General features: G+C 63.5%; 4 protein-coding genes across 4 annotated transcripts; 3 read left to right on the plus strand and 1 right to left on the minus strand.

Annotated features, from left to right (window-relative positions):
* Nucleotides 1–545: 545 nt before the first annotated feature.
* Nucleotides 546–1046, plus strand: EMIHUDRAFT_251129 (hypothetical protein; the record flags this gene model as incomplete). Its single annotated transcript, XM_005792833.1, has 2 exons — nucleotides 546–611; nucleotides 831–1046. 2 exons carry the CDS (start codon nucleotides 546–548, stop codon nucleotides 1044–1046), a joined length of 282 nt encoding a protein of 93 aa, XP_005792890.1.
* Nucleotides 1047–2283: 1237 nt separating this feature from the next.
* Nucleotides 2284–3271, plus strand: EMIHUDRAFT_251130 (hypothetical protein; the record flags this gene model as incomplete). Its single annotated transcript, XM_005792834.1, has 2 exons — nucleotides 2284–2296; nucleotides 2745–3271. The coding sequence occupies 2 exons, from the start codon at nucleotides 2284–2286 to the stop codon at nucleotides 3269–3271; spliced, it is 540 nt and encodes a 179-aa protein (XP_005792891.1).
* A 300-nt stretch (nucleotides 3272–3571) lies between these two features.
* EMIHUDRAFT_49398 (putative actin) lies at nucleotides 3572–3748 on the minus strand (the record flags this gene model as incomplete). The annotated part of the gene is made up of 1 exon (XM_005792835.1): nucleotides 3572–3748. A coding segment is annotated over one exon (177 nt), but the record flags the coding sequence as incomplete, so codon positions are not given.
* A 7006-nt stretch (nucleotides 3749–10754) lies between these two features.
* EMIHUDRAFT_446771 (hypothetical protein) lies at nucleotides 10755–11507 on the plus strand. Its single transcript, XM_005792836.1, has 2 exons — nucleotides 10755–10981; nucleotides 11052–11507. Exons 1-2 carry the CDS (start codon nucleotides 10823–10825, stop codon nucleotides 11307–11309), a joined length of 417 nt encoding a protein of 138 aa, XP_005792893.1. The 5' UTR covers nucleotides 10755–10822; the 3' UTR covers nucleotides 11310–11507.
* The last annotated feature ends 386 nt before the right edge of the window (nucleotides 11508–11893 follow it).

Here is an 11893-nt window from a genome sequence, read left to right on the forward strand (position 1 = left end):
CCTAGTAGCGCTCGAGAGGACACGCCCTCCGCCGCATGCCTCCGCCGCATGCATGCACGACCGTACTCCGCGGTGATCATCGTACTCGCACCCCACCCCCACCTCGGTGCACTCATGACGCAGGCTTGTCGAAGGCGGCCTCGCCGACCCGAACGCTCGCAACTCCTACGGCTGCAACGCGGTGCAGTGGGCGGCGCAGGCAACCTCCGAGATCGCCCGAGATTGGCCGAGGAGGCATCTGCTTGTGGCGCACCGCTCCGCATGAGGGGCACGGCTGCACACGGCTACCCGCCTGGCAGCAGCCGCGCGGCCGCGCGGCGAGTGGCCTTGCCAGACCTGAGAGGGGGGAGATGTGGACCTGCACTATGCACCTAGGATCTGCACCTAGGATCCGAGATATGGGGAGATGTGGGGAGATATGGGGAGATGTGGACCTGCATTCCGCATCTAGATCCGAGAGATGGGGAGAGATGGATCTGTACTCCCGGTCCTCACGCCCGCCTCTGCCATTCCGCTTGCGGCAGTCGGATGGCCAGGACGTCGCCATGTGCCGTTGGCTTCAGAGCGCCGGGTGCGACGTCTCGCTCCGCAACTGCAATGGGCACAGCGCCGTCCACAAGGCGGCGACCACATCCCACATCGCGCGCGCACGCACGCACGCACGCACACATGCACGCACATACACCGCTCACCCACGCGCACCGGGCCTTGCACGTTGAATGCCGTGCCAGCCCCTGTCTGTCTAGACGTGGAGTCGCGAGGGCTGCCCTGGCCCTTGCCCCACCACCTCATGTATGTGGAGAAGTCTACCTTACCTTGCCTCGCACAAGGCGGCGATCAAAGGGCGGCGCGCCGTCTGCGAGTGGCTCCTCTCCCCGGAGGGGGGAGGGCTGGGCGAGCAGCACTTGCGCGCCGACGGCGACGGAAACACGCCCGCGCGCATGGCGCGCGCCGAGGGGTTCGAGGAGCTTGCCGACTACCTGGAGGAGCGGCAGCGGGAGCTCGCGACGCCGCCGGCAGCGATGGAGAAGCGTGGGGAGGGGTAGCTCATGCGGTTTTGAGGACACGGCAAAGCGCTTACGGAGAGGCCAAGGCGCCAAGCGAACACCGATGACATGTGCATGTGCATGTATTTTGCGCATGTTCCAATCTTCCATTATCCATAATTATTGACATTGCCGCGGTGGGGCGCGCTTGGTGGATCCGGATGGCGGCCCGAGTGTGCGTGTGGCGCTGTGGCGGTGTGGTAAGGTACCGTAAGGTAAGGTAAGGGGTAAACGTCTCCACACACCACAAAGTGGTGGGGCAAGGGGGGGGCGACCCTCGCATCTCCACACCCGGACACGGGCAGGAGCCCCATGGCATTCAAAGTGCAAGCACCGGCCCGGTGCCGTGGGTGAGCAACCTCTGCACCCCACCCCCTCCCTCCCAGACATAGCGGTGTGGCGGTGCGTGGCTGTGGCCTGTGCCTGTGCGCTGTGGGGCGAGGAGACCACACTGCTCAAACACGTCACACTGTCACACACACACTCACACTGAAACACACTGATCACTGTGTGAGCGTGGCGCCTTCTCCGGCCTTGGGCCGTGTGTGTGGGGACTGGGGTGCGCGCTAATACCTAATATCTGGTGCCGCACTGAGAGAGTGTGGGAGGGTGCGACGCGCGTGGCTCCTGGGCGAGCTGGCACTTGAGCTCTGGCTGGGCGTGTGCGTTGTGTGTGCGCGGGGAGACGGCGAGACGCGGACGCTCGAGTGCCGCCGGCGCGTTGTGTGTAGAGCTGTTTAACGTTGGGAGCTGAACAGTGTGTTGCTAGTGTTAACAGTAACAACAGAACAACAGTGGGGCTCCCCAACAACAGTAGCTAACGTTAGGCCGGCTGAACAACAATAAGGAAGGCCTGGCAGTGACCCACGACGATCTCCAGCGTCCAGTGCGGGTAATACCCGAAAATACCCGGGAAAACCCAGGTATTTTCGGGTTTTACCCGGGTTTTTTGCCGTTTTCTGCTTGCTGGCCGCTGAACAACAGTAACAACAGTAACAAACAGTAACAGCATGGGCTGGGGTGAACACTTGAACAACGTTCAGGATTTTCAGCCAACACTAGCGCAACTGTTAGGCCTAAAGTTAATGTTAAACAGCTCTAGAGCGTTGTGTACGCAGGGCAGAAGACGGTGAGGCGGAGCAGACGTGCAGGGCGAGACGAGGGAGGGAGCAGGACTTTGCGGAGATCAGCAGGAGGATGTACGAAGAGATTAGGAGCAGCAGGGACCCGAGGGACCATGCTGGGACCATGTGACAAGCATGTGGAAGACGGCTAGTGCTAGTCCCCCATATCGGGAGGACGACCCCGGCTAGAGTCGCCGACCACACCCACAAAGAATTCTTAAAACACAAGCCTCTCTCACAGCACACTGGCACGACAAGGGCGCGGACTGGCGCGGACTGGCACACACACCGGCTCACCACCGGAGCCGCCTAAGCGACTCCGTTAAGAACGGCAATCTATGCATTCCGCACCGTGCACAATGCCGCTCTCCCCGCACGCTAGCTCGTTCACCGTCTGCCACACGCCACGGCGGTGTGGAGGACGACAGACAAGCGCTGCATCTGCAGCCCGTGCCAGTTCTTGGTGGTCCATGTGACCTCGTCCAGGTGCTGAGCGTGCGAAAGTTTGTTGCTCAGCTGGTTCGCCGCCTCCCTCAGGGTGCTGCGAACCTCCTTTCCCACTGTGTGCTCTAAGTCGCGGGTCATTTTTGGGCTATCTCTCGTCAAAAACGCATCATCATCGCGACCGGCCACCCCTTCAACGGCGACGACTCCGTCAACGAGAAGGGCAACCAGCTCTCCAAGCGGCAGAAGACGACGATCTTCCACGGCGGCAGCGACGCGGCCGGCAAGCGCACCCAGTCCTACGTGCGGCGGCGGGCCATCAAGGGCGCGACCGACGAGGAGACGGGCGAGGCGGTCACCATCGGCTACGGCGAGCGCACGTACCAGCGCGAGAACGCGCACGGCATTGCACACCAGGCGATGAACTTGGAGCTCATGCGCGAGCACATCGACGCCGAGCGGCTGAGGCGGCGCTCGGCCGCAAAGGGGCTGCGCGAGAAGGTCAAGACGGCGGCGGGGCGCGAGACGATGCGCATCAAGGCGGAGCTCAAGTACGCGAGCGCGGACCGAGCCGTCGAGGAGCTGCACGCCGCGTACGACGAGGCGGTTGCGGCTCGTGAAGGGGCGGTGGCGGCGGCGGGGACGGAGGGAGCGTGAGACGCGGCGCAGCAGCCGCGCTGCAGAGGTAGAGGCATGGTGGTGTAGGTGTACTGTAGTGTTCCTAGAGGCTCTAGGGTGACCCCAAGTGCCCCCCTATGTGTCCTGGACGGGTCCCCGTGCTTGCGGGCGTGTGCACAGGCGCGTGGGGGGCCGGAAATGAATTAATCAAGTTTTCAGGCACTTAGAGCACACAGTGAAAGCCTCCGAAAGCCTCAAAATCAAACAAACGTAGATCGCAATCCTGCTCCCGCGCAAAGCGGTAATCGCCATCCAGCTCCTTGAGCTTTCCCTTGGGTGCATCTCTTGGTCAAAGTCGAGCGCCACGTACGCCAGCTTCTCCTTGATGTCGCGCACGATCTCGCGCTCGGCGGTGGTGGTGAAGGAGTAGCCGCGCTCGGTCAGCAGCTTGACCATCCAGTCGGTCAGGTCGCGGCCGGCGAGGTCGAGGCGGAGGATGGCGTGCGGCAGCGCGTAGCGGTCGGGCCTGAGGGGTGGCCCGCCTACCGTCTACCGGTAGGCGGTAGACAGGGGTAGACGGGGGTAGACGGTATACCATTTGGTAGACGAGTCTACCGCAGTCTACCGGTAGACCGTAATGAACCTACGACACCAGTCTACCGGTAGACTTGGTAGACCGCGGTAGACTCGTCTACCGCTGGTCTAGCACGGCGCCGCGCGCCGGGGCGGCGGCGGCGCTTGAGCGGCGGCTAGAGCGGCGGCCGGTAAGGGCGACCGACGGGAGGACGCACGTGGCACGATCCATGAGCAATCTCCAATAAAGACCTACACCACAAGCGAGCTCCGAGCACATTTAAAGCCGTATAGAGAAGATGTTAACGTTGTGGATTTGTAAATAAACGAGATCGGGAGGACGACAGCGGAGCTGAGAGTGCGGCGCCTCTCCGTCGACTCTCTTGCAGACGACTGCGCACCAGGACTGTGCATCAGCCGCGATGGTGTGAATGCTGCGAGTTCGCTTCGAGGAATGGCGAGGCGACCAGCCGTATGACTAGCAGCGTGGCGCCCCCAGTGCAGATGATGAGTAGTAGCACCACCGCCGAGCGGTGCGTCCTCCCCCACCCGCTGCTAGGCGGGTAGTGTGTGTCGTGGATCGGGTGGACCATGAGCAGGTCCAGACCGTCACTGTTGGTCCGCCAGCTCAGTTTCCGAGTCAGGCGGGTTGTGCCAAGTGCCTCCGAGTCAGGCGAACTCTCAGCACTGCTCAACTCGCGCCCAGCATGGCCCGCTTTCAGCGCGCCACGCTTTGGCGTCGCGCTCGGAGACGGCGGCGCGCAGCGGTCCGTCATCCCCACTGAACTCGCCCGGTGCGCCGATAAGGGCTCCTCCTCCCCTCCCCCGTCCGGCATATCGCTGCACGCCCGGCGCGATCCGCGCCCACAGTGACGCGATGCGCGCCCGGCCTTTGGTCACAGTGGCGCGATGCGCGCCCGGCCGTTTGGTCACAGTGGCCGAGAACACGTTCACGGACCGCGTTGGCTGAGGCTGAATTCTCGACCAAGGCGGCGGGCGCACAGCCGCTCGCTTGTTAAGAATTTTACAAAAGAAAGAAAATTTGAGCGACACTGCCTGGGCGGTCGCTTTTTGGCGGCCTCGCCCTCTACGCTTGGTACATGTAGTTCTCCTGTCGTCGAAAACAAAGAAAACAGACCACCGAGGCCGAGGGATGGGAGGAGGACAGGGTCCCCACCGAACCACTCCCACATTCTCGTCGCCGCGTCATTTTCAGCCCTCCATGCGCTCTTGCCGATCCGCACCTACCTAGGCTCTTGGGTGGCGCGCCCCAGCTCTTCACAACGAACCTGGTTTCGCACACAAACAAACACGGGGAACCTCCCTTTCCGTCAGAGTTCGCTCCCACTGAGGCCTCCGCTTTTTATTTCGCAGAGGCCCCTTATTGTATAATAAGGGAGAGCGAGACTCATCATTTAGAGAATGTGGGAGGACCGAGCCCGGGACCGCGTGAGCGTTGCATTTCTGCCCTCGCTCACACGCGCGCTTAGAGTTATGCGGCGCTACGGTGGAACTCGTGTTTAATTGAACAAGGCTGACCCCTACCCCTCTCGGTGGGCTTGCAGGTTCCAGGTAGGGGGTTCGGGTAATAAGGTGCATCGGGGTCGGCGGGCGTGAACTGGAGTGATACCCGCTTCGGCCGTTTAGTTGCGAACTCCCTTTCCCCTCGGCGGCCTTTTGTCTTGCCCCGGCTGGGTGTGTCGGCTGCCGTTCCTTCGTCCGGCTGTTCGTACCTGTTCGTGCGTCAGGTGTGGGTGTGTTTTGGCCAGTGCCGTTCCTGCGTCTGGCTCTGGGAACCTGTTCGTGCAAGAGGTGAGTGTTCGTGTGTGGGATTTTTCCCGTTGTTCGTGCGGGAGGTGTGCCGGTGGTTTCGCACACACAGGGAATCGCCACAGACGGGGAGCGCGGTCCCACCACAGCCCTCCTCCACCACCCTGCCCGCCCCCTCGCCCCACCAGACGCCACAACATGTTGCTGCTCCTGGCGATGAGCAGCCCGCTCCCGCCGCCGCCATGCGGTTCGCGGTCTTCTCCGGCCACGATGAAGGCGCCTGCGCGACTGTTCCGCCTGTCGGACTGGTACGGCGATGACTGGGACCACAAGAAGCCCATCGGCGATGCGGCGTGGGTCAGTCCGTGGGCCAAGGCGCACTTCAAGCTGCGGCAGCAGGAGATCGAGATTGAGCAGTGCGAATTTCTGCTGAGTGCCGCCGTCGAGGCGGAGGACTACGCCGAGGCGGGCGGGCTGCAGACCCGCGTCGAGCGGCTGCGCTCGCAGCATCCGATCATCCCGCGCGAGGAGCGGCTCGCCGAGGCGCTGGAGGACGGCAACTACGAGCTGGCTGCCATCTTCCAGCAGGATCTCGACGCCGTCAAGACGAACCTGGGGCTGCCCAAGTTTGTCGTCGGGCAGGCGGTCGAGCACAGCCACCGCGAGGGCCTCCGCGGCGTCGTCATCGACGTCGACCTGCAGTGCTCCAAGGGCGCGGGCTGGGTGCGCGCGGCGGGCTGCCTCGAGCGCGGCTGCGCGCTAGGGTACCCCGCCGACGAGACGGAGGAGAGCGAGCTCAAGGCGTGGAGCTGCCAGCCGTTCTACACCGTGCTTCCCTCCCTCGAGGGGATGGAGGACGAGGCGGCGGCGGCGTCCGGCCTCTGGCGCTGGCGCTGGCCGAGCGAGCTCTCCGCCTCGGCGGTCAACAACCGCGACGCGCTGCCCGCGCCGCTCTACCTGAGCGAGGACGCAGTGAGGCACGACGCGGGCCTATCCGAGCCGCGCCACCCCGAGCTGCCCCGGCTCTTCGGCGGGCACGAGAGCTCGCCGCACCGCGGCCGCGTGTACCGGCCCGCGCCGCGGCTACGGTTCTGGCAGCAGGCGCGCGCCAAGGAGCTGGAGCAGGCGAGGAGCCGCGCGGCGAGAGCGTCGCTTGGCAGCAAGAATCCATATTCGAACATGGGCTGAGCGCTGCTCTCACACGCTAGTAAATCGTAAATGCCGTCGCGTGGCTCTGCCAGTGAGGACGGAGTGCCGGTAACAGCGGGAGCCGTGCGTGTTCCGTTCTCGCGCCTTGCCTTGCGACCCTACTCGCTACTGTCTGAATCTCTTCAATACGTAACATAGGTACCACGTATTCCAAACCGCGACCTGCGACCTCCAAAGCCAAAAGCCAAAAGGGCTGTATTCTGCCCGTATTTTCGCAGTATTCCGACCATAAGTATATTGCTAAAACGAGGCCCAAAAATTTGGAGCACTTGGTAGGAGACGTTGGCCAAAGTACAGGTTTCGATCCGGGCCACCGCAAATTTTGATCAGCAAATTTCGAGGGGCGGCCGCAAATTTTGAGGTAGATTTTGATTGTCAAAATGTGTCCGTCTTGGCACAGGATAGAGCATATAGGCGGCGAACACCCAGGTGCGCAGGGACATCGCGACTCTGCCCGCTCGCTCGACCCTTTTGCCGCGAGAGGGCGCCGGCCGCGTGTAAGAGGTGGCTGGCGCCCTGAGGCGGCAATTGGTGGCGTGGGGAGTGCGGAACGCTACTGGCGGCGTGACAGGGCCTCTCTCGGTTGCGTGTGCCGCCCATCGGCACGCGGGTGCGCAGACATCGCGCGACTCTGCCCGCTCGCTCGACCCTTTTGCCGCGAGAGGGCGCCGGCCGCGTGTAATCGTGTAAGGAGGTGGCTGGCGCCCTGAGGCGGCAATTGGTGGCGTGGGGAGTGCGGAGAACGCTACTGGCGGCGTGACAGGGCCTCTCTCGGTTGCGTGTGCCGCCCATCGGCACGCGGGTGCGCAGACATCGCGCGACTCTGCCCGCTCGCTCGACCCTTTTGCCGCGAGAGGGCGCCGGCCGCGTGTAAGAGGTGGCTGGCGCCCTGAGGCGGCAATTGGTGGCGTGGGGAGTGCGGAACGCTACTGGCGGCGTGACAGGGCCTCTCTCGGTTGCGTGTGCCGCCCATCGGCACGCGGGTGCGCAGACATCGCGCGACTCTGCCCGCTCGCTCGACCCTTTTGCCGCGAGAGGGCGCCGGCCGCGTGTAAGAAGTGGCTGGCGCCCTGAGGCGGCAATTGGTGGCGTGGGGACTGCGGAGAACGCTACTGGCGGCGCGACAGGGCCTCTCTCGGTTGCGTGTGCCGCCCATCGGCACGCGGGTGCGCAGACATCGCGACTCTGCCCGCTCGCTCGACCCTTTTGCCGCGAGAGGGCGCCGGCCGCGTGTAAGAAGTGGCTGGCGGCCTGGCGCCCTGAGGCGGCATTTGGTGGGGTCAGCGTGCGGTGCTGAGTCTTACTCGTCGGCGCTGGGGCCAGATCCCAGCGCAGAACTCTGCAACGCTGGCATACAAACACAAGAAGACTAACCCTAACCCTAACCCTAACCCTAACCCTAACCCTAACCCTAACCCTAGGTCAGCGTGTGGGGCTGAGTCTTAGTCGTCGGCGCTGTGGGGCCAGATCCCAGCGCAGAACCCTGCAACGCTGGCATATACAGACAAAACCAGACCTGACCCAACCCTAACCCTAACCCTAACCCTAACCCTCTAACCCTAATAACCCTAACCTAACCCACCCCCCAACTCCACACCGCAAATTTGAAAGATCTTGATGAAAATCAGGCCCGACTGCAAATTTCTTCAAAATTTTCGCAGGCGCTCCGCGCCTGCAGATTTTGAAATAAATTCGACAAAATTGGTACCTGGCCCAATTGGAGAGTGCAGTCGTCGGGTAACCTCACATCCAGGGCCACAGGGAGCTCACGGTTTTTCTCGATCGTGCGGTTCGACGTCGTCAGTAGCAAGCCCAAGCTGTCCCGAACCGCACTTATCTCGGGTCTTCAAGCTCACACCGGCTCGTGATGCTCCGGTGTAGGGCTCGAGAGCACTCAACCGTGGCCCTGTGCCGAGCGATTGCGAGGGCTTTCCGGAGGTCATTGTCGGCGCCATCGACTGTGGAATGTTCCACAGCCCTCATGCACCAGGCGCATTGATGCAGTCATAATATGTAGGCCTTCTCTCCCAATCTTTTGAGCACTAGCCGCAAACGGCGCTTCTTGGCACTTCGTCGCGACACGTCCAGGTGCCGACAAAGCGGCTTCCCATCTCACCACCTCGCCTTCCCTGCCGCTCTCCTGGCCAAGGCCTATCAGTATCAAGCCTGAGCTGCTCCAGACCGTCCTTATCTTGGGTGATGAAGCTCACTCTGGCTCACACCACGGCTCTGCAGCCTCACACACGCCCGTTTCAGCCACAGACACCGCCGGCACGCACTCCCACTTCACACATGCTCAAACACAACCCCACCAAAGCACAGCCCTGATCAGAATGGACAAGGGCTACCACCTGGTGACCCTGTTAGCCTCTGGATCGCCACTGCACTCGCCTCCTCTGCAGCGATCTCGCGCTCTCGCCACGACAGCACGCCGACGGCAAGCTTTGAGGTCCGTCTGGAGGACCTGCTGTGGCCACAGCCGCCCCTCACATGCAGCTTGCACCATGACTCGACACCGGGCCCGCTCATCTCGGTCGTGGCGGCGTGTGTGAAGGATGCGCGGCCGGCCGAGCCGCTGGCTGGCGCCGCTTGCGACGTCCGAGATGGCCGCTGTAGCGAGCCCCGAGCACGCGTCGAGTGCGGTCTCCTGGTGCCGTGGGACCGCCAATGGACCAGCAGGGGCGGCAGGCAGCCACAGGTCCGCGTCGGTGGCCTTGCAGGGCACCGCCAGACGCAATCACCCTCGACCGCGCTGTGGCCGTGGTGGAAATAGGGCTTTAATAGTGGGCCTAGCTTTTGGGTAATATAAAAATAGGCCTTTAAAGATGCCCTGCAGCCATAGCCATATTCAAGATGCGTTGCGTTTTCCCTATTGAAAGTCGCGACAAATGTCCCTCGTCCAGCCTGCAGCATGGCGAGGCGCGAGAGCGCAACGCGGTCGCGGTGGCGCACCGAGAGGGGCCGCCTGGCCACCGCTGCCACGGCGCCGCACGTACTTCACCCACTTTCGCGACTGTGGCCATCCAACAGTCTGCCGGCGCGGCGGGCGCATTCGAATGCGCCGGCCGCGCCGGCAGACTGCCAGTGCTTGCTACCCCGGGCGCACGTCAGCCGCGAAGACAGCGCTGCATCGCCGCCACAGCAACGCCTCCCCCGCATGGCCGCCGCCAGCAATGCCGCCGCCAGTCGCCGCATCCAGCCGCCGCCGCCAGCTGCCGCCAGCACTGCAGCGACAGCTCTCTGCTGCCCAGGCGCCGCCGCGGCCACGAGTGTCACCGCCACGTCCCACGAGTGCCACCGCCGTCAGCGTCGCCATGGCCACTGCCGCCGCCAGGGGGGCGAGAGAGGGGCTCCATATGTGTGTATGAGGTGTGTGTCTGGAGGCTGTCGCTTCCGTTAGCGGAAACGCAGGTATTTCGAATAGCAAACGCGCTTAGCGCTGCAGGGCATCTTTAACTAGACGACAGCTCTGTGAGGCTTCCTTCGCACCCTCGCCGCACTCTCACACAAACCATGTATATGATCCCAGTCACGCTCGCTGCGTGCCTCTCGCTCGCTCCGCCTTCGCCGGCGCGTGTGGTCTCCTCCGCCTCGCCGGCGCGCATCCTCTCCTCCGCCTCGCGGAGAGCGCTCCTGCACAAGGGCGCTGCAGCGGCAGCGCTTCCGCTCCTGCTCTCGCTGCCTGCGGTGGCTCAGGGTGGCGTGCCAGAGGGCATGAGGACCTCGGAGAGCTACACCAACCTGCAGCAAATCTCTCCCGAGACCACGGGCACGCTGGGTGCGGGGACCATGTCCTCTCGCTCGCGGCCAGTGACGGGCGTCGTGCTGCTCGAGGAGGTGCAGGAGTCGGGCAAGAAGACGGCGCCCACCGTGTCGGCAGAGCTGGTGCTCGACGGCGGAGTTGCCGCGACGGCGACCTTTGACGCCCAGTACCCGCTGAACCGCGGCATGTTTTACGACGTCGAGGTGCGAAACCTGGCGGGGGAGGGCGCCTTCCTACAGGTGGCGTCGCTGCCCGAGGGCAAGTCGCTAGGCGAGATGTCAGCCTCCTTCCTCACGAAGAGCGTCTTCTCGACCGAGGGCCGCTTCGGCGCGTACGGCGCCCCCACTGACATCAAAGTGCTCTCCAAATCGGAGGCGGGCGCCATGCGGCTGCTCGAAATCAGCTTCGCGGCGCTCAGCCCAGGAGGGAACGAGGTCCGCCCTCTGCCCCGCGACTCTGCCACGCACGCCACGACCACAACCCGCCCCCACCCCTTCTCCCCAGGTCCCTCGCCGCGCGCTCGTCGCCGCGGTGCAGCCCGAGGGGTCGACGGACGTTGTGATGCTCGTCGGCGGGAGCACGACTAGCGAGTGGAAACGGGCGGAGCCGCTGCTGCGGAGCCAGGCGTCGAGCTTCAAGATCGCGCGGGTGCGTCCAACCAGCATCAAGCGCAAGGCCAAGAACGACTATCGCTTCGAGAACCAGGGCGGGCTCAACGAGAGGGGGTCCGACTCGGTGTCCAACCTGGTCGACGGCTTTTGACAGGAGGATTTGTGTGAGCTCTGGCAGAGACCCCGCAGGCGGTGCACACAAGAGCCCCAGGATTACCTCCCTGGACCCTGCACCCGGACGTGAGATTTCTTTTTGAGGTACGAGTACACAACGAGTCCCGCGACCCGCGCGGTCAAACCTGGGGGGGACTAGCGCACATAGCCGCTCTTGGGAGCGACCTACGGCTTTTTACCTTTAGCGTTTTACCTTTTTAGCTTTAGGTGTGCGCCATGTAAAGTAGAGGGCCGCGGCTCCAACCATTCCCCATTCGGCTCTGAGGGCGGGGGCGCAGGGTAGAGGTCGGGCTGGCGTGGGGGGCCTCAGGTAAAGGTGTAAACCTGTCTCAGATAGGCCGGTCGCTCCCCCGTTTTGGGGGGCCCTGGGTTGAAACTTGAAAGTCGTTCTCCGGAGTTTGCAAGTTGACGCATCACAAAGAGCCCAAATCCTGCTCTGCCAACCGAGCAAGCCCATGGGGACGGACCGAGGTCTTGCTCCACCTTCCTCGGCACTCGCGTCGCGCCCAACCTGAGAGCCTCAGCCGCCATGCCGGGGCACATCTTGACGTTGACCGGAGC

Source organism: Emiliania huxleyi (genome assembly GCF_000372725.1).
Source record: "Emiliania huxleyi CCMP1516 unplaced genomic scaffold EMIHUscaffold_1044, whole genome shotgun sequence".
Taxonomy (NCBI): domain Eukaryota; phylum Haptophyta; order Isochrysidales; family Noelaerhabdaceae; genus Emiliania; species Emiliania huxleyi.

Coding starts and splice junctions, on each gene's coding strand:
- EMIHUDRAFT_446771 (XM_005792836.1), top strand. CDS start 10,823: ATGTCAGCCTCCTTCCTCACGAAGAGCGTCTTCTCGACCGAGGGCCGC. Junction 10,982..11,051: donor TCAGCCCAGGAGGGAACGAG/GTCCGCCCTCTG, acceptor CCTTCTCCCCAG/GTCCCTCGCCGCGCGCTCGT.